Source organism: Rhipicephalus microplus, chromosome 1, assembly GCF_043290135.1.
Source record: "Rhipicephalus microplus isolate Deutch F79 chromosome 1, USDA_Rmic, whole genome shotgun sequence".
NCBI classification, from domain to species: Eukaryota; Metazoa; Arthropoda; class Arachnida; order Ixodida; family Ixodidae; genus Rhipicephalus; species Rhipicephalus microplus.
The window spans coordinates 202,074,170-202,096,580 of NC_134700.1; the positions used below are offsets into that span (position 1 = coordinate 202,074,170).

Consider the following 22,411-nt stretch of genomic DNA (forward strand, 5'->3'; position numbering starts at 1 on the left):
GACAAAAAATTTAAAAATGCCGAGATGCAGATGTGACATAGTGGACGCGAAGTGGTGACATGCATTATTCTGTGCTAGTCTTGACATCCACTAGTCGCAGCTGGCAGATTCTGTTAAGGGGGGACCAGGCTTTACGAGATGAAAATCTGCCCAAAAATCAAATTTTTATTCTCGTTATTTTCGCGTTCCTGACATTTTTCTGCACTTTTTTACACAATTTGGTTCCACAATTCTGCATATCTTTTCAGTTATTGCGATTTAAAGATCCGCTTCTGCAACAGTTTTTTTTAGCAGGCACAAATACCCGATGTTTTCATCGCATTCCGCTTCAGAACGGTACGCTCTATCGGCGCCATTTCGGTCTCGTTCAATAGCTTGGTTTTAAGACAATTTTCTGTTTGTTTGGCAACCCTGTGCATTTCCAAGAGGTGTGAAAAAAAGTACATTCAATAAAAAAACCTTTGGCATGTTGCCCTTCGTCAAATGAAGCAGAATTCTGTCATCTGGTTGACCTAAGTGTCGTGCCGCCATCGTGCGCCGCCATTTTGACTAAGGCTATGTGTGCCCACAGCCATTGTGCTCGACTCGCCGCTCTGTCCATAGCTCGCTTGATCGGCGCACGAAGTTTACGGTGCGAAAAAGTTTCATACGCGCCACCACTTTTGCCGTAAAAGACGAAAAGGAAAAGAATGCAGCATTGTCAGCAATGCAGACGAAAAGAATGCAGCATTGTCGCACACAGCCGTTCACGAAGCATCACCGGACCGCACCACTGGCGCCAATAGTCAATCGGCCCTAGTCGCGCAGTCTACAAGCCATGCTTGTAACTCCCTGTCCTTCCTCATTTATTCCTCCTCCTCCTCCACGCTTTTAATGCGAGATTAGATTCTGTGCTCGTGACTGAAGAGGAAGCATAGAGTAATATAGAAGGTCAAGAAAGGGACACTTCCATAGGCCCCTGCGGCTGATTTGGGTTCGCAGCGCACCAAGCGGGTGCGGTGAAACTTTGCAGCCTCATAGATGGCAGACCGCAGAAAAGAATGTCTCAAAGGCCATTTTGTAGTGACTATGATTATTATGCTGCCTCCGAGACCACTTCCATGCGCGTGCTCATCTCTGAGGCTATATATATATATATATATATATATATATATATATATATATATTATGAGACCACGTCCGGTACGGCAGCAACCAGGTTATCCTTCTTTAATCCAGGCGCACGAGCCAGAGAGCCAGCCCGCGTGACATACGATGATGATCACTACAATGGTTTGGTCATGCAGATGAAGATGAAGTACATAGTCAGCGCTCACACTATTTTCCCCCCTTCGCGAAAGAGGACAGCAAGTTAGAAAGGGTTGGGACGCCGAATATATCGTTTCAGTCGAGAGACGTGGGCGATCTCGGTGTGGCGGCGACGACGATCAGAAGCCGCGTTGACAGGAGCAACGCGATAGTTGACTTCAGATGTTCGTTCCAGGACGGTGTATGGACCGAGATACCGGTGAAGGAATTTTTCGCAGAGCCCAGGTACACGAACAGGTGTCCACAAAAGGACTTCGTCGCCTGGGCGGAACACAACAACTCGACGCTTCGCATCAATGTCGATTTTTTTCTTGTCCTGAATGGTAGCAGTGTTGGCGCGGGCGATTTCACGGCAGCGGGCGACGCGAGCGGCGAACTCTTCCGGGAGAGATGAAGATGGATTGGAAGATGTGGACAAAAAGGTGGTGTCCAGAACAAAAGTCGGTACACGGCCATACACGAGAAAAAAAGGGCTAAAATTCGTTGTACGCTGTATGGCAGTGTTATATGCGAACGTGACAAAAGGAAGTATTGTGTCCCAGTTTTTGTGATCTGGTTGCACGTACATAGAGATCATGTCGGACAAAGTTCGGTGAAAACGCTCAGTCAGACCGTTAGTTTCTGGGTGATACGCTGATGTGGTCTTGTGGATGGTGTTAGAGGCCTTTAAGACTTCAGCAAGGACATGTGAAAGAAATGTCTTGCCACGGTCACTAAGGAGCACACGCGGTGCGCCATGTCGTAAAATAATGGCGCGAAGGAAAAAATCGGCTACTTCAGAGGTAGCACCAGATGAAAGAGCTGCCGTCTCCGCGTAGCGAGTAAGGTGGTCTACGGCAGTAACAATCCAGCGGTGACCGGCTGGCGTAAGCGGAAGAGGTCCGTATAAGTCTATGCCCACAAATTCAAAGGGAGTGGACGGGCACGGCAGTGGTTGCAGTGGCCCCGCGGGAAGAGACGTGGTACGTTTTCGGTGCTGGCATGACGCGCAGGAAGCGACGTACTTGGCGACAGAAGTGGAGGAATGACGGGAATCCATTGGTTACCGAGAGGATGGTAAATTTGCCGACATAATGTTCCCTCTTGAAGCTTGAAACGGGCAAGTTGTCGTCTTAGGCGGCTGTTTGGAGTACGCGATAAGCCAGTGAGCCGATCGATGATTGTGCGGCAGTAAGTATCGGCATGTTGGAGCGAGGCGAGATCTGTGGACGAAAGAAGGTCCGCCGAGGCAACTAACTGTTTCGAAGGAGCAGCCGTCTGTTTGGTCACTTTGGCAGGCGGTGACGAACAGATGGAAGGTGACACTTCGGCGGTTTGCGAGAGCGGGCAACGGGACAAAGCGTCAGCATCTTGGTGCTCTCGGCCCGACCTATATGTGACGCTGTAGTCATACTCTTGCAATCGTAGTACCCAACGGCCAAGGCGTCCCGACAAATTTTTGAGAGACGATAACCAACACAGAGCATGATGGTCAGTCACTATTGTGAAATGCCGGCCGTATAAGTAAGGACGAAACTTTTGGATGGACCACACGATGGCGAGACATTCTTGCTCAGTGATGCTGTAGTTTCGCTCAGCATGTGACAGAGTACGGCTCGCGTAGGCCACGACTTGTTCTTCGGAAGCTTGGTTCCGCTGAAGAAGGACAGCACCGATGCCAAGTCCACTTGCGTCAGTGTGTAGCACAGTAGGTGCTGCAGGGTCGAAATGGCGAAGCACTGGCCGTGATGTGAGGCATCGCTTGAGGGTGTGAAAAGCGGCTTCGCAGTCATCCGACCAGATAAAGGGTGCGCTCTTGGTCAGAAGTTTGTGCAGAGGAGCCGCAATAGTAGCGAAATCACGTACAAAGCGGCGGAAATACGACGCTAAGCCAAGGAAGCTGCGGAGGTCTTTCTGTGTGGTTGGTGTAGGAAAGTGCAGCACCGCGGCAACCTTGTCGGGATCGGCCTCAACGCCATGTTTACTGACGACATGACCTAATACCTTAATGCTGTGACTGGCAAACCGACACTTCTTAGTGTTGAGCTGGAGACCGGCCTTAGCTAAGCACGTGAGGACTTCGTCTAGCCGTTCCAGGTGCTGTGAGAAGCTCGACGAAAAAATGACAATGTCGTCCAGGTAGCAAAGGCAGGTCTTCCATTTTAATCCCCGCAGTACCGTGTCTATCATCCGTTCGAATGTGGCTGGGGCATTGGACAGGCCGAAAGGCATTACATTGAATTCAAAGAGCCCATCTGGCGTAGCAAACGCAGTCTTCTCTTTATCAGACTCGTGCATTGGAATCTGCCAATAACCGGAGCGCAAGTCGAGACTTGAAAAGTACTCGGCACCTTGTAAAGTATCAAGAGCGTCGTCAATGCGAGGCATTGGGTAGACGTCCTTACGAGTGATTTTGTTGAGTGATCTGTAATCAATGCAAAACCGTACCGAGCCATCCTTTTTTTTCACTAGTACGACAGGAGAAGACCATGCGCTTGTCGAAGGCCTGATGACGTTGCGCGCGAGCATGTCGTTGACTTGTTCTTCTATAAGCTTGCGCTCAGAAGCCGACACACGGTAAGGGCGGCGGCGAATCACACGGGATCCGTCGGTGTCGATACGATGGGCGGTCACTGTTGTTTGACCCAGACCTTCGGAACAAACGTCAAAGCAAGTTTTGTGCTTCATTAATAACGCTAGCAAGGCATCCGTTTGCGTTGGGTTGAGATGTTCACACAAAGTGGCCTTGAGAGCAGGGAATGCATCTTCCGCTGGCATACGCTTTGAGAATGACGAAGCAGATGAACCAGTGACGACACAAAGCGGTGCTTCTTCGGTAATGCTGGCAACAGTGGTCCCCTCAGGCAAAAGAAGCGGTTCTGGCGTCGTGTTGCAGGCCGTGATGCTTGCATAACCACGGGAGAACCGCACTAAACAAGATGCGATGGTGATCCCTCGAAAAATGCAGCGCTGGCAAGGAGCAACCAAAGCGTCACCATCTAGAATGTCACGTGACTTGATCGTAAGGACACGTTCTCGTCCGGGAGGCAGGAGGAAATCCGCAGCTGTCACAAGGTTGGGCGACGAAAGGTCGGCAGCAGAAGAAAGCTCAGTGTCCGTAATACGAATGAGGGGCCGACCACACGAAATTACAGCAGACGCCGCTGACAAGAAGTCCCAGCCTAAGATTATCTGATGAGCGCACGAAGACAGCACAGCCAATTGTATGTGATGACGGATTCCATTGATGAGAATACGAGCAGTGCACAACCCGGTCGGGCGAATTGGACTGTCATTAGCACCGCATAACATGGGACCGGCATAAGGAGTTTGCACTTTACGCAGGCGAAAACACAATTCACGATCAATTACCGAAATTGCGGCTCCAGTGTCTATAAGGGCGTCAACAAAAACACCTTCCACAGAAACAGGCAGTAAATTAGCTGGACGAGACGGAGGAGTTATAGCGTTCCGACGACAAGCAGTTTCCCCTCCAAAAACTGCACCTTCTAGTTTTCCGAGTCCCGAGAGATCGGAGCGGGACGCAAGGGTGATGACGTACGCCGAAACGGTGACGGAGAACGGCGGCGAGATGAACGAGAAGGATGAGGCCCAGCATGAGACCGTGGAGGGGAGGGCGACTGACGGAAGGTGGATGGATACGGTGCGGGATCGTATTCATCGGGTCTCGGGGAAAAGTCTCTCTCGTAAGCTGAGTAACCACGTCGTTCATCCTGCTGACGGCGGCGGCAGAAACGGGATATATGACCCCTTATGCCACAGTAGAAGCAGATGGGGCGGGGAGGACGCCATGTAGAATAGTGGCGTAGCCTTGGCGCTTGCGTTGTCATCGCAGCCACATGGTCGCATCCGACGTCCGCAGGCACGGTTGGAACTGGTGCAGGGACCCGCGATGCAACTTCTGCGTACGAAGGCACTGGGAAGCGCACAGGAGACGGGGCATGTGCAGCGCTTGTCATTGATGCCAGTTCGTCCTTGATTATCTCTCGCAGGTTGGGAGGAGGTGTGTAGACAGACGCAACGGTAGGGTTGCCTGGAATAAGGCCGTGAAGTTCTTCTCTGACAATGGTGCGGATAAGGGCCCGCAATTCAGGCTCTTTGGTAAAGCGAGCGTCGCAGGAGGCGTGTGGAAGGCGCATGGAATGAAGCGCGTCCAGGCGTTGGCATGTAGTGATGACGTCCCGGACGGTAGTCGGGTTCTGAATCACGAGAGCATTGAAGGCCACAGAGTTGATGCCTTTCAGTAGATGTCGGACGCGATCGGCCTCCGTCATGTCATTTTGTGCTCGGCGACAGAGAGCCAGAATATCTTCAATGTAGGACGTATACGATTCGTCGTCCCCTTGAATGCGGGTTGCGAGCTTCTGTTTCGCTACTACAGAACATCCTGCAGATGTGCCAAATACCTGACGGAGATGCCCCGTGAAGGCCGACCAATTGGAGAAGTCGCTCTCGTGGTTGTAATACCAGGTTTTAGCGACTCCATCGAGGTAAAAAGGAACGTAGCGCAGTTTGTGCGCCTCGTCCCAGTAATTACAAACGCTGGTTCGATCATAACTGTCGAGCCATTCTTCGACGTCTTCGTTGCGAAGGCCGGAAAATACCGGAGGGTCTCGATGAGAGGTACTCACGGTGTAGTGAAGCCTAAGTGGCTGAGAAGGAGCGGTTGCAGCAGTGGGCGGGTTGGGTTCTGCCATTGCTGTTGCTTGAGGGCACAACCGTCGACCAGACCGGAGCTCCAGGGGTGACGGGTAGAGCAGGAGGACGTGGGAACCAAAGCACGCTCCACCACTTATGAGACCACGTCCGGTACGGCAGCAACCAGGTTATCCTTCTTTAATCCAGGCGCACGAGCCAGAGAGCCAGCCCGCGTGACATACGATGATGATCACTACAATGGTTTGGTCATGCAGATGAAGATGAAGTACATAGTCAGCGCTCACAATATATATATATATATATTATATATTTTTTTTTTACGGGTAGTTTGCATGCATCGATGAGCTTCGTGTAAGTTTGACCGCTAGAGCGGCAAGCACATGATCTCAATGTGTGTCTATGCACACAATTTAATTAAAACATGAGAATCATTGGAGGAGCGAAAACACTTATTTTCTAGTGATATTCTTGGTAAGCACATTCCCACTTTGTTAATGTTTGATAAACACAGGCACAAAGAGAGGCTCACCGCACTGCGAAATGCAAAAATACAGTCCATATCATCATTACAAATTACACACAAGAAATAAACAGATAGGCAACAATATAACAAGAACTGCAGCAGAATAAAACTGCAATAAACCCACACATCTACACATAGAGTGCACAACGCGATACGGCTGTAGTTGCCTCAGCACTTGACTCCTGCATGAACTGAAAAAAAAAAAAAGAAAAATGTTGGCTACGTTTTCTTTCCCACTTTCGCACTAATTTTCTCCTGCACACTTTACATGGCTATTTCGTGAAAAACAGCCACAAGCAGTTGTCGCAGCAAATACAAAGCAATTTTAGGTGTCATGCAAGCCGTTAACGAGGTAGGAGTGTTTACTCACACGTCCCAGTTTTAGCTAGCAAATATTTTTCTAGATCCATCACTTCTCTTATTGCGCTCGTTCGAGCTTTACAAACGGTACAGATAACGATATTGAGCACAGCTGCACTTTTCACAAAGCTCATGCAGTCAATTCGAATACATGTAGCGGCACAAGGAAAACCTAACAACACGAGCGGTGACTCAATTTCTTCAGCCAAGAAAGAATTTTCTCACAAACGTGCTGCAATGCATTCCATACAGTTTTCTTTCGTGTGAAGCAATCCATGAAAACAGTACGCGAAGTGAAGAGCACAAAAACGATCTCTGCGCTGAACAGCACGATGTCATAAACATTAGGTTAAGGCTTCAATGATAAACGCAATATGCACTTAACATAGTATTGATGGCGTTCGTAGCTATCAGCAGCCAAGCTAAGAGGCAGCCGAAACAATCAAATACCACGACGCACGCCAGGCGTGTTATCGCACATATTTTATGGCATCTCCCTGCTGCTGCCCGTACTTCTTCATTGCCGCAAATGCTCATGAACACAGAGCCTGACAATGTTGGCGTCACGTAGACGCCATGTGCACTTCTCTCGCCTGCGATTCATGCCTGATTTCAGCCCGACGTTATCGCACCGTACAGACGATAAAGACGGATTCAGGCCAGTCACTATCACATGCAAAAACACGTAGATGTATAATTAACTAGAAAAGGTACTGTAGCAAATAACAAGTACGTGTGTTTTCTTGAAGCAGTAAGTGATGTACTGCCATCTTACGGCCGGGGGTAAAGCTGCATAGCTCAGCTGCTTTTTGGCGAGTGACCACTCTTGTCATTTTTATGTTACTTTATGGAGGAAGTGCTGGAGGCGCATGCATGAGAACAAGCAGTGCTTCAACAGCTTGGATCAACCCCAGTGACCGCGCAGAAGATTGAAAACTTCAGCCAACAAAGTGGCCGCGTAAATTCCTTATTGCGTCATAGCGTAGTCTCAGAAGGAACGCAATGTACACTAACACGCCGTGACGCGCGCTTGTCACTTTGGCTTCGTTTGGATTATATTGGAGCTTGTTCGTTGATAGTACGCATGATGCTTAAGAGATGGCGCAAGTCTGTTGTGCGCTATCATCATGAGTGGTTGGAAGGAGCAGATGACATTTTCCGGTGCAATTTTTGGCGGTGCGATAATTACTCGCAGAAAAAAAATCTTATTTTTGTTAGGTAATGCAGGGGGGGGGTGGGAGAATTATGCTAGAGCAAGAGTTACACGAGTAAATATAATATTTTTCACTCGCATAAATATTTGAGTCTGAAATTTTATAGTTGAATTTCATTGAAGCGTATTGGCAGAAGAAAGTGTTCGTTGTGGTGAGAATACTTATGCATTGGACTGCTGACGGGAAACCCAGAATTTTTTGTTTTGTCGGAAATTTCGTTGAAGCGGTGTTTGTTTTTGCTGGGTTCGGTTGAAGTGACTTGTTCAAGCCTTTAGATAGCTGGGCTCGAAAAGAAGCTTCCCGGAGTTCCAGATTTTCGAGCACTACAATACTATTGCCATGTGCCGACGGAGTGGGATTGAGATAAGTGGGATCAAAAGTATGTGTGTGTGTGCGAGCAGTCACTTCATCATGTGTGCTTTGCCCACTTTAATCAGACAGCAATGCTTGTGGAGAACATTTGTTTTGCACAACAACTTTTGATTATTCAATAATTAGGTCACTGAAAGTCCCGCGAACCTTTTTTTAAAAAGTAGAGCTGTGCAAAAGAGCTTCTACTCTTGTTCTCTCGCAGCCATCGTGAGGACGGGTCAATTTTCCGTGTCAAAAAGCATGACCCAGGCCTCGAGGAAATGCTGGTGAACCACTTGACAGATTCGATCAAGGATCTGCAGGTTTTCCATACACGGCCGAAACAGAGTGAGTTGCATGCCTTGTCTGAAGCTGCCCTGTTTGCTGTTTCCTGGTGAAGTAAACAGATTAAATTCAGAAGGGTTGCTGTTTGAGCGAGTTTGTGTTTTATAAAAGCAGCATGTATTAGAGGGACACATATACACACATGCATATCTCACTAATACATGGTGCAGTTATGGCATATTAAGTTTTCCTTGTGGGTACTTGTACCACTTGCTAATGCTGTCTTCAAATGAGTGCTCCTGAACTTCGACAGCGCATTTTCATATCGTACAATTTTTCGGCTTTTATTTTGGTGATCTAGTAGATGGCTTGTGTGGCACGTTATACCCTTGAAGCATATATACATATCCATATAATGGATAACCAGCCTAAAGATGAAAAAAAACAACCCTTGAGAATACATTGAATAATGACCATTTTATGTGATTGTCCGCAAGCTACTGCTCAGTGTACAAAGATTGTAGCAAACAAGAAAAAATAAAAAGCTTTAGGTTCTAGAAGTGGTGCCAACTTGTGATAGATGCGTATGCTCACTGAAACGAGAAGTGGGCACTTGGTCAACCATTGCTGTCGGCTTTGTTGCAGAGACGAACAACCCGTGCAGTGTGGGCAATGGAGGTTGTCAGGAGCTATGCCTGTACAAGGGAGATGATGGCCACACCTGTGCCTGCTCCCATGGCCGAGTGGCTCCTGATGGACGAACTTGCCAAGGTCTGTTTCACCCAGTTACATTTCTGTGCAGTGACTCTGGTCCTTGATTTTATAGTCTGCAGCGCAGGCTGTGGTCTGATTTAACGTCATGAGTCTGCTTTTGTGAAGTTGATATATTTATCAATAAGAAATCGTTAATAAAATGAAAAAATTTTCATGCACGCATTCGTAGCACAGAGTTACATTGAAGTGGGTTCCCCAAAAGGAGAAAGCTTTTTAGTTGATGGAAAATTTGCTTTAGATGAGCTCAAAACTTTAGTTACCTAAGAAGCTCTCTTTCACAGAAATCTATGTGGATTTACTTTGTTAGGGCAGTGTTTCCCCTTCCCCACTCTTTCTCTACTTCATAGACTTCTGTTGAACTGATTTATTGTCAGGGTTAAATTGCATGTTAAGCTCGTTCTTAACGTGATAAATTTTATCAACGTAGTTTACACAAAAATGCGATAGATGTTTTAAAGTGATGTCAAATTTGTAATGTCACTCTTACATGAAAAAAAAAAAAAACAAGTTTACCGTACTTGCATTTTTTTTTCAGTCCGTCATTAACATTTCCACATAAAACAAATTGTAATTGTACCTTATCTGGGAGACGTACTCTGATTTCTTTTAGGCTCGACTTTTCTTAGTGACATCATATGTCGAGTGCTTTGCTGTAGTCGTGAACTTGTTCTTTCTTTGCAAAGTCTTTCTGTGTTGTCGTGACAGCCGACCTTTCATTTTCCTCTATTATTCTCGCCAAGCTTCGCTGCCACAAGTATTTTCTAGTTGTTATGTCTTTATACTCTTAAATTTGGCATTCTTAGCTTGTTTAAGCTTTGCACATTAGCTTTGAACAAAGCTATTTTCGTCTAACATCATTGGCTGTGAAAAAATGTGTTAATTTAGAGATGTTCTAGAACTTTAGCCTAACATATGTCAATTTAGCTGTGATCCACATTTTAACGTGATAGCGTTAAAGAGCTGGTTGCACAGAAATTCCAGTGTCGGCGTTTGCTTCGGTAGTTGTGAGTGAAAAATTATCGTCTCGTGCGTGACTAAAAAGTCAAAAAGATGCTAGTAAAACAAATAATGAAAAGTTCTGGGTACGAGTGAGGATCGAACTCGAGTCGTTTGCGTGGCAAGGTGTTCTATCACAGAGTCACGAGTCTGGTTAGAAATACAGTGAAAATAACTTTCTCTGCTTGGAAATGCTGTGAAAGCATGCTTACATACATGCATGCTCTACAGACACACATGTCCTGTGTACATTCTTTGCAATACAACATCTAATATTGCAATGATAGTGCGTAGTACAAGCGTAGATTGCGATTGGGTGTCAGAACATGCGATTATCATGAAGCATGGTTTAAAGCGGTTCACGGACTACCAAAGTCACACATGTTACTATGACTTTTCCTCTAAGGCCACGTAGTGGGTGCATAGCAAGTTAGAAAAGATTTCAAGCGCATAATTGCCCATGATTTAAAGCATGCTACCCATTACACAGAATGCAGCCGTATGCGAAAGCTTTACTGACACGCGCCTCTTTGAACTCATTACGCACTAGGGGCGGGATATCGCTATCGGGTTCAACTCTTAAAGGCGAAGCTTAAGGATTCACCAATTTTTATATAATATTTAGGGACTGTGGAAAGTATACATTTGTGCATGCTTTTGGAATTTGTTCTAAAAAGTTTTGATAAGTCTCATACATGTTAAGTACTTTATGGGTATGTACAAGTACATGCAAAGATAAAAGAGTGTGAAATTATGGTCTGATTTAGGATAGATGTCCACACAACTTAATTAAGTGTGTAAAAAATAGTGCCAAATCAAGTCGCCAATGTCTTGCTTCACATTTGTTCTCAACATTGCAATGGGGTCCATGATTATTAGCAAGCACCAACTAGCTAGCCCAAGAACAAGGCTTTCTGTGATAGTGCATTTTGATACTGTGAAGTGTGACTGTCAGATACTACATAATGCAGTAAAACCTCATTAATTCGAACTCAGTTATTTTGAAATCCCACTTAATTGGAAGGATTTCTACAGTCCCGTATTTTGCAATGTAAGTTTGAGTGGATAATTTGAAGTGGCAGCTGGCAACAGTCTGGTTAATTCGAAAACTTTGGGTGCCATGTGCCAGTTCCAGATCACGATTTCGCTGCGAATCCGTGGAATGACGGCTATCAGTTGCCACAAGTCAATGCAACGAATCGATACTAATGAGTGGCAGCGGAAGCACCCCAGCTTCACAACTTCCAGTGCAAAAAAAAAAAGGAAGAAGAAAAACGGTCTCGTGGTCAATCAAAACGTGCATCTGTGGAAAACGAGCTGTGCTTCACTGCAACACAACAATGACACGCGCGCAGCTTATCGCACGTTTCTCGCAACGTCAGCGGGATTCTTTCTGTGGTTATAAAGAAATTATAAAGGACAGTTTAGTGGAAATTGCAATGTATGCGAACCTCCGATTGTTGGTTGCTCCAGGGATTCGCGTCTTTGCACTGTTGGCAGAGTTTTTGCCAGCAACACCTACTTCGAAAACTAAGTTTGAAAGTTTCAAAGATCGTTTTTTCCACCCAAAACACATTGTAAGCTTTGTCATACTGGCCAATATTAAATTCATAGTTATAATAGAAAAAATGTGCGAATGGTCACATCATGACGTGCTGACGGAGCGAGGAGCAGGCGCACATTTTCGTCGATCATGACCGCATTTTTTTTGTTTTTTTTTTCGGTGGCAGCAGTGAGGCCCACCGTTCCTCTATGTTCGCGGCAAAATAAAGACCAGGTATTGCCGGAAAACGTGACCTTTGGAGCCGCAAGCTAGCCGGCACAGCAAACGATGAGCACTGATATTTTTTTAATAGTTTTCTAAGTTTCTTGCATCCCACTTCTTGTGTATTCTTTTAATTTGAAAACCGGCTTAGTTCGAAGCTTTCTCATGGCCCCAGTGACTTTGAATTATTAAGGTTTTACTGTAGATCATTTTTCCAATTACACCTTTGGTGCACGATTATATTTAATCAGTAAAAACAAATATTTGCAGGTATTTATGTCTTCAATTGTACAGACTTATTTAGCGAGCACATGTTTTTTATATTATAGGACACTTTGTGACCAAAAAAAAAGTTCACAGCCTAGTGGTTTTTTGCAGAAGCTTCTTTGAGCTTTTCATATTACTGTGGATAGTTTTGACCTGTGCTTTGTTTTTTTGCTCTACCCGTGCAGATTACGAAGGCTTTGTCATGTTCTCGCGGGTGCGCACTATAGACAGCATTCACATGATGGACGAGACAAATCTGAATGCACCATTTCCAAGCATCTCCAGTTCAGAGTATATGCGCAACATCATTGGTCTTGCATTTGACTACTCTGAGCGCCGCATCTTCTACTCAGACATCCAGCGTGGCAGCATCAACAGTGTTCACTTCAATGGCTCTGGGCACACCGTTCTCGTTCAGAGTAAGCAGACTTCACCTGGTTCATTGCCACTTATGAATTCGCAATGCCTGCATATTGTTTCCTTTCATTCTTAGGGTCGCTTCAAGCATTTTTCAAACTAACCCCCTGAATGACAGCGAGCAAGTTCGCAGATACTACGTATGGGCCATTGCTGTATAATACAGAGTTACAAGCATATATTTTATTAATTTGTATGCTTTTTAATCTGCCCTTTTCCCACAACCCCTCCCCCCCCAATTGCCATTCCAGTCGTAAAAACAGGGAAGCTTTTCTTTAAAAAATTTTGTTACTTCTTTAACATGCACAAATGTGAGCAATTTGACTGCAAGTATGAAGTCCAGTTTCCAGCTGCAGCTACTCCAAGCTTGTTGGTTTGATCATCATGTGTGAAAATATCCATGCAGCTTACCCACTAAAAACATATATTTTTTTGCTATTGAAACACACCAGTTTTGGCACAGCTATCAAGTTTTAATTGCTATTTGAACAGATAATGTTGGTGCACCTCGTCGTATTGTTCGGGAGGAGTACAAGATAGATAAAATAAACTCTGAATGGTTAAGAACAGTGCACACCACCGTTTGCAAAAGTTACTCGACATTTTCATGCATAATCTTGTGTGTTGTAGTTGCTCTGAAAAGTGAGCACCTGTGAATAAGTCATGCTCACGTTACATAGAAGGGTTCGTGGGAAATAGACAGTGCACTGTTTTTCATTTTATTTTTCTTTTTTTTTTCTTTGTCCAAGTGTTATTAGGGCCTGCTTTCATATTCCAGAAATTCATATCTTTGTAGACACTGTATATATTTAATGAATGGTCGTTACTCTCATCTTTGTCTTGCTTTTCTGTCTCCATATAAAGTTGGAGTAAGACATGTTTCCAGGTGATTGTTAGAATTGTTTAGACATTACTATAGTTACATGTGTTAGCATTACATTATGACGAAATTTAGGTTATAAGCTTAGCACTGTTTAGTACCTCACTGTAAATGCATAAACTGGCAAACACCTATCATGAAATATAATTCTTTCTGAAGCTCTGCCCAAAGTTAGAGATGAAATCTCAGTCATTATGGCCAGATTTCAAACAAACGAAAATTTTAGTGGCCCATGTACTTAGATTTAGGTGCACATTGAAAAACACCAGATTGTCAAAATTTCCGGAGCACTCTACTAAGGTGCCCATCATAATCATATCGTAGTTTCGGGATGCAGAACCCCAACAATTATTATTATGTTGCAGCTCTGCTCTGTGTACAACCTTTATTGAGTTGCAAATGCTTTGCGCGGGTACGTTGCTTTTTCAGAGCAAGGCTCGGTCGAAGGCCTTGCATACGAGCCTGTGAACAATGAACTCTACTGGACCAGCCACAGGGACGCCTCTGTCGGCCGAGTCAGCCTGTCCGACCCAACCGCCCTTCCTGAAAAGATTGTCAAGCTGGGAACTGAAGACAAGCCTCGAGGCATTGTCGTCAGCAGCTGCATCAAGTGAGCAGCTATCTTATGCCAGTCATGTCAGATACCGGTAGCCTACCACTGCATTCAAACAATTTTTCTTCCTTCAGCTTTTCGTTTTTGATAGCGAACAGAAAGCATTTGCAGTTTCTTTGTATTCAATATTTTTTGTTGACATATTCGATTAAAAAAGAGTGCTGCTTTCATATACAGTGACTTGGCAGCTTTTTTTATTAAAACTGTCATGCTGCTATTAGCTGTCATTAAAGCAGCAGCCTTTAGCTTGCGCGCAGTTTATGCCTACACTCACTATGATTTGACCACATGAAGAGCCTTCACTATACCACAGGATTGCAGTTTACATTTTTTTAAGGTCAAAAATAATCCCAATTTTATTATTATTATTCTGGGTAAACTGATAGAAGCCTTTTATATCGCTGCAAGAGGTAACACTTGTGTTAGTGATACGTCAATATCATTATTTGATAGTGAGCAAGATTTTTTGCGTGGCCTGCTGTAAGATGTTTGGTTTATCATTATTAGAACAGCTATAGCGGCATCATATGCCCTCAACTTCCCTTCTTTGCCATATGCAAACGTGCATGTTATTAGTAGTGCAAATGAGTTAATTGTGATACTCTCGAAGGTGCAATTTGAACTGCAGTTGTCACTAATTTGAAAAAAAAAATTGAGACCTAATTCTCTTATTCTTGTCCAGAGCTGGTATGTGACTTAAAATGTCACTGTCTTTGTTACGCAGGCGTGTATTCTGGACTAATTGGAACAGCCACCACCCAAGCATCCAAAAGTCGTACCTCAATGGCTACGAGCTGGAATCGATCATCACTACCGACATTCGCATGCCAAACGGCATCGCCATCGATCACCAGCTGCAAAAGCTGTACTGGTCTGACGCACGTCTTGACAAAATCGAACGCTGTGACTTCAATGGCGGGGATCGTCACGTAAGTGTGCTTCCAAAAGAAAGCAAACCGTGTTTGAACAGTCTACGTAGAGGAGTCACTTGATGGGTCGTGCAGAATGCCACTTTCAGTGCATCACATATGGCAATTATTGGTTAAATGATCGATGTAATCTGCTAAATGGATTCTGACTCCTACTGACCCGAGAAAATTTCACCATACTTTGCAAAGTGTCGAGTGGTGCCGGATTGTTGGAGGCAGTGTTAAATGAGCAGTGACGTGATAGCAAGGAGGTAATGGAAGCGCACTGCATATGGGGCCACAGTCTTCTTTATTGAGTGTAAGAAGGAAGCGTACTACAACGCTCACCCTCACTTTGATGGGGTACGTGAGACAGCCATAAACCAACAATACGTCGGAGCTAAAGGGTACATTCATTGCCAGGCGTGTGATATGTACAGTCCTGGTCAAAAGTTCTCAGGTCACGCTTCCCTAGAAATACATGGGATAGTGGCCTGGGAACTTTTGACACCCCCCTCTATACCTGCCTCATGTCATCTCTTCTTGCAAGATTTCTCTGTTGGCAGTCTGTTAGTGTAGCTTAGTGCTTGACTGTTTGCCTAAGAAAAGTGCAATGTTGCTCTCTCATATTTTATTATAATCTGGTAATGTTCTGGGTTATGTTAGTAAACTTTTGCTCTAATTTGTGTGATATAGTCAAGCAAACATGTATATTATTAAATGTTTTTATATTAAAGTTTTTTTTTGCTATCTTCACGCAATGTATATGATACACTTGATAAAGAGTATACTGTGATATAGCAAAGATACTCTTGTGTAAGACTTCATTAAAATTAAAGTTCAACTGGAATCCCCTCTATAACCAATATTTCGTTACATCCGAGTTCATTATATTCGAGGTTTGAGTTCAGTCACTGCATGTCATGATCATCTTTGGCAGTGCTTCAGAATAGACTTGTTCAAATAGTGAATTTTAGGTTCGTAGCGAACTTGAAGCGGATAGGCATTTTGGTTGAATAATTTCAAATCGAATTTGAATTGTATGTATATTGCATATTATTAGAAAATGGGCATATTTGTCCTGACCAAACTAACCTGCACAATACCTTTAAAAAATTTAAGCAAGGCCTGTGCAAAAGCCTTTTTCTTTCTTTTTTTCATTGGAGAAACTGGAAATAACTTTGAATACTAGTAGGATTCGGTAGAATGCAAATGATAGCCTGTAAAACATGTTACCTTTTTTAATTTACTATACTTAGAGCATACAAGTCAGTATAACAAACTTATAAACTTCAAAAGTGAATTAATGTGAGGATAATATTTTTATTTAACCTTGAAGTGGGGCTACCGCGGATTTTTTTATATGTGTTTTCACGGCTTATCACCACTTCATTGCAGTAAAACCACCTTTACAAGGTACCACGTGCGGATTATTACGCATCTATTAGTTCATTTTGAATATTTTGAAATTTTCAATAATTTGAATTTGATTCAGAGTGAATTCGAATGCTGCATTATATGTTGGAATATTCAAGGCATTCGAATATTTGCAGAAGCCTACTTAAGAAGGAGGATGTTGTTTCGAGTCAAAAGGCGGCACTGCACTCATTTCATTAGAGTGAACAAAGAACTACAAGTTGAGAGTTGTTTGAAAGTACAGAAGAGAGGTCTTCAAGCACTTGACACTCGCAGTGCCCTGATGCCTGAAGTTCCCCGGTAGTTCTTAATTATATTACCAATTGAAAAGTTGAAAACTCCCGGTATGCTTCGTAGATTACTCGGGCCGAGTGGTTCGTTTTTGATGCTCACTGCCTGTGCATTGTGTGCGCAGGTGTTGCTAAGCGAGCACCCGCAGCATCCTTTCGACTTGGCCGTATACGGGGACTTTGTGTTCTGGACTGACTGGGTGGCGCACGCCGTGCTGCGTGCCAACAAGCACACAGGTGCTGACGTCGTTGTGCTGCGCAAAAATGTTGTGCGACCAATGGGCATCATTGCTGTGGCCAATGACACCAACGACTGTGAGTCATTCTCCTCTTAGGCTAGGAAGTTTCCTTAATTTTTTTCCCCAAACTTTTCAACCCATGCAGTTGACACAAGTATTGTTGCTTATAACCCACCTGTCTTTTTGCATTGTTTTGTGTTTCTAGCCCATGTGCCACATTCGAATGTCCTTCCAAAGTTCATAAAGTACACTGCATTTGGGAGTTGTGGATGCCCAATGGGGCTAAGTATTGAGCAAATGAATAATTAAAGTGTTGAAAAATGGCATCGAGAATTTATGTAGTGACCATTATGTACACTGTAGTGTAGTTAGAGTGAACTTTGTAAAAACTAAATGGTCCTTAATTTGTGCTTATTCACAAGTGTTGTTTAGAGGTGCTTTTTAAACACTATTTTTGTATTTTTTGTAACTGTAGTACAATTTTGTTGATCTAAAGTAGCCTGATAGATGATTATTGCATGTTTAGGGCTTTGAATCTGACTATTTTTCATTAAGAACTCTAGTGGCATATGTATATTTAGTTTCGTCATTCTTGTGTAATGTGTTTTTCTGATTTTGCCTTTTATCTTTAAAAGCAGTTGTAATATTTATAGACGAGCATCCATTGAGCAAGCATGAAAAAATGTTGTTGTCCTATCCTGACACTTAGTACGCCTAGAAAAAGCCATAGTTGAAAAAATTAGTTTAGAGCCTTCCGAAGTGGCATTTACTACCGTAGCCTCTGCGGTTGAGTGAGATACAAAATATTTACAATGGGACTATTAAGTGTCTGTCTTTTTTGCTTGCAATATTTTTTTGTACTATGTGTGTTTCACTTGTAGCAGTTGCATACCAAGTTCTTTTTTCAACTGTTCAGGTAATATTTAGCAGTTGTTCTTGGATACATGGTATAATGCGTAGTATATCTGATTTGTCCATGTCAAGGCACACTGAGCCCCTGTTCTACACTGAATGGCGGCTGCGAAGATCAATGTGTGGTTGCTACAAATGGAACCATCTACTGCCAGTGCTTCCCTGGAAGAACTCTGATGTCAGATGGGAGGCGATGTGCCGGTAAGAAATCCTCAAGTTTATGATGTAATCCTTGCATGATAAACATAAATGTTCTCTTCCTGTTGCTGGAATGGCAGCAGGTTGTTCAGAGAGCTTTCTTTGTGGTTAGCAATGAGAACTTCTTACTCATAAAGTTGATGCTCCTACAGCAGCAAAAGTAGGACATGTGTTATCATTGGAGTTTCCACTTTAACGTAGCTCTAAGTCATATTGAAGCTGTAGTTCATCATCATCATCAGCCTTACTGTGCCCACAGCAGAGCAAAGGCCTCTCTCATGATCCGGTGAACAACCCACTTTTGTGCTTGCTGCTGCCACATTATACCTTCAAACTTTTTAATCTCATTGGCCGGCCTAACTTTCTGTCTCCCCCACGTGCGTTTGCCTTCTCTGGGAATCCAGTCAGTTACCCTTAATGACCAGTGGTTATCCTGCCAACGTGCTACGTGCCCGGCCCATGTACATATCCTTGCCTTAACATTACCTTAACATAACTCTGGAATGTGGGTTCAGAGGTAGGTTTAACACACTAGCAAATTCTGTCTCAAAGTTTAGGAAAATCATCAAATTAGAATTGTATGAGTGTTCAAGGTGGTCTGTGTTTGCCTTTTTTTTGGTTGCTGTAGTTGTGGCATTCACTGGGACATTTTGCTTTACAGTCAAGATTGCCAACTGTACCAGTGCAGAGTTCCAGTGCGGTGATGGGGCTTGCATTCCATTTGAGCTTGCCTGTGATGGTGTGCAGGCTTGTCCCGATGGCTCTGATGAAAATGTCATTGACTGTGGTCAGTGTTTGTTCACTAAAGCTTTGTATACTTTATGGTAACTCTGTGTGTGCGGTTAATATTAAGCACCAGCAAAACTTTTGTGGGAGTGACAGCATATTTTTGTTTTGTTTGATTGCTCTTATGAAAAATGTAATATCCATTCAGGTGTGTTGGGCAGTATAAGTATTAAAACTTAAATCCAGAGTTTAATTTCTGTGTTCATCCTAATTGCTGCTATTGTCTGCTTCCTGCACATCCAAACACTACGCACTTGGCAGTACAGTATATAGTGACTTTCTTTAATTTCCAAACAGCATCTGTGTAAACACTAGAGGTGGGTGCCTTTTTTCTTTGCCAGAAGTAATAATTATTGCTTTATCCTTCAGTTGAAGTCATTTATATACACTCAACCCTCATTATAACAAAGTTGCGTCTTCAAAGAAAATAAGTTTGTTATATCCAGAAGTTTATTATAAAGAGGTTATTCCTAACACTGTATCTATTACAATACTAACTTTGTTATAACCAATATTTTGTTATATCCATGTTCGTTATACCCAGGTACACATACAGATACACACACACACACACACACATATACATGTGTGTGTGTGTGTGTGTGTGTGTGTGACTTGGCTATAGCATTGCAAATAGTCAAGTAGATCGTCCATGAGAGCAGTAACTAGAGAAAGGTTCATTTCGTTATTTCGACAGTCTCGGCTAGAGTCTGGCCGAAACTGTCTAAATAAACGCTTATGTTGTTACCGTTCTCACAAAGGACCTACTTAAATATATATATATGTGTGTGTGCGTGCATGTGTGTGTGTTAATTTAATTACGAAGTTTTGGCATTCTTGTACCTCTACTTTTTACTAATCTTCACTCATTGACTGCTTTTGCCTGCAGCCATGTTGACGTGCCCTGAAGGTTTCTACAGATGCCACAATGGGCGTTGTGTGTCCAAGAACCGTGTTTGTGATGGCTTGGATGCATGCGGCGATTACAGTGATGAGCTGAATTGTACTTGCAAGGGTGACCAGTTCAAGTGCTCTCGGGGCCCCTGCATTCCATCTAACTTTGTCTGCGACTTCGAACCAGAATGCCCCGATGCCAGTGATGAGATCAACTGCCGTAAGTTCGATTGTTACATCACGTATCTAACTTTACATTTTGTATTTAATGTTCTTCAAAGCAGTTTTTTTGGAGCCTGAAACATTGCCACTGAGAAGCTGCTATTCTATCCTCTTTGTTTCAGTATTAGTTGTTGTTGACCTTCTTTCTTCACTTCTAAATAAACCAGAAAAATGTGCACTTGTATTATTTAACAATTAGTAACATGATTGCAATTGTTGGCATTGAATTGATGAAAATGGTATTAAAAATGTGTTAATTACCTGTGCGCACATTGATGTTCAGAAATATTAGTAGCCAGTTCGTGTTGAGTGAGATTTATTTGTAATAGTTCTACATGTTAATGCCCTTTTGTGCAAGTTGTTATTTACAAAGCTGCTGTAGAAAGGAATAAAACAAACGTTACAGCAGCCAACTCAAAGATATCACCTGCCATTGGGGCCTAGCAGATTAGGTGTCACACTGTTCAGTTTTAGGCTGCAGATTCGATTTCTGGTCGCAGCAGCCCCATTTTGATGGAATAAAAATGCAACAACACTTGTGTACTTTGATTTATATGCACGTTAAAGAAGTCCATGTGCTCGAAATTTATACAGAGTCACTCGTTACAGCATGTCTTACTAGCATATCAGAGTTTTGACACATACCCAGCATTTGTTGTTGATATTAATCATTGAATATTTAATTGGCTTCCTGTTTCTCAAGAGCTCTGGATAGCGGAGAAAGTGTCATACTTACTCTCCAGAGCTTTTTTAGTGTCAGTAGTTATGGGCACTTAGGGATGTGGCTATGAATCAGCAACTTTTAGACTCTTAGTGGCTCTGTTTCTTTTGACTGAGTCCCTATAGCCACAGTCAAATGAAACGCACTACTTTTTGCCCTGTGATAACTTGAGAGCATAACGTCATACTTGTCATTACCCCATTGTGAAATATTGTGTAGGTCTCATCATAAGTGTTCTAGCAGAGACCATCCTGATGCTGCGTGGGCTAACAAATGCAAGAACAAAAATAATGTGTTTTAGTTACACCTAGCTTATTCATATTTTGCATGCCAATGACAGTAAATTATCGCTTTACTGCAAAGCATCTGCACATACACTCATACCTTGATATAACGAACCTAGATATAGCAAATTATTGGTTATAACGAAAAAAGTGAAGAATTGCTTTGTCATAGATACAGTGTTAAGAATGTATGTTTATAACGAATTTTTGGTTATAACGAAGTATTTTTGTGGAAGATGTGACTTTGTTGTAATCAGGTTTGAGTGTGCTCAAATCGCATTTTATCAGTACTACTTGATCTGTGGTAGTTATGAAATAATTATGAGACGAAACACAAAGAACCGAATGCATACATGCCTTTTTTTTTCCCCTATTTGCTTTGCCTGGTGAAATGTAAGTAGTTCCTGTTTACTTGCAGCTAAGCCTGACTGCACGAGACACCCGATGACTTTGCACCCGAATTTGCTTCTGGTGAACTGTGAGAGGACAACTGCGTGCATTCACTTGGGCTGGATATGTGATGGCCAGAACGACTGTTGGGACTTCTCAGATGAAGAGAACTGTCAAACTAGTAAGGCACATCAATTCGCATTTACTTTAAAAGGGCCCTGCAACACTTTTTTAAGTAACCAAAGAATGAATGGCTTCATCAAAATGTCTTTTGCCTCAGGAATTGACTGTCACTGAAATCTTTGGTATTCGTGGAGTACGAACAGAGTTACGGGAGCCCACCAGTTCTGGTCATAATAGCGTTAAATGTCACAGTCATATTTGCTGTGATTATCATGAATGGCCGAAAAGCTCACAGACCAAATTTGCCCTAATGTCGCAAATTAATATGAAAATGTCTGTATTTGTGGCAGCATGTCGAATTTGGGCAACAGCTGTAGGCAGCCATTGCAGATTCGTGCTGCAGCGCTTGAAGCTGCCATTTATTTCTGATAATGCACAACCAAAAAGATGCTCGTTTTGTACTTACCTTTTCATTCTAAGCCCATTTGAGGAACCAATATTTGGACACAGCTGGCATGTTGTCTCCTCTTTCTCTTCTCTCTCTCTCTCTCTACAATTAATTTGAGTTCGTCTCAAAAAGAAGTGAACTGCAATGGTAATGTTTACATAGTAATCA

General features: G+C 43.2%; 1 protein-coding gene across 2 annotated transcripts in view; it reads left to right on the top strand.

Moving 5' to 3' along the window:
* Positions 1-22,411, top strand: part of LRP1 (LDL receptor protein 1) — a 188,429-nt gene that overhangs the window by 83,845 nt on the left and 82,173 nt on the right. For both annotated transcript variants that reach the window (XM_075890495.1, XM_075890505.1), the window contains 10 exons: positions 8,639-8,763; positions 9,346-9,471; positions 12,688-12,921; positions 14,229-14,409; positions 15,137-15,341; positions 17,152-17,341; positions 18,250-18,378; positions 19,037-19,162; positions 20,051-20,275; positions 21,701-21,853. In XM_075890495.1, the coding sequence (XP_075746610.1) occupies positions 8,639-8,763; positions 9,346-9,471; positions 12,688-12,921; positions 14,229-14,409; positions 15,137-15,341; positions 17,152-17,341; positions 18,250-18,378; positions 19,037-19,162; positions 20,051-20,275; positions 21,701-21,853 (1,694 nt within the window). The remainder of the gene's footprint in view (positions 1-8,638; positions 8,764-9,345; positions 9,472-12,687; positions 12,922-14,228; positions 14,410-15,136; positions 15,342-17,151; positions 17,342-18,249; positions 18,379-19,036; positions 19,163-20,050; positions 20,276-21,700; positions 21,854-22,411) is intronic.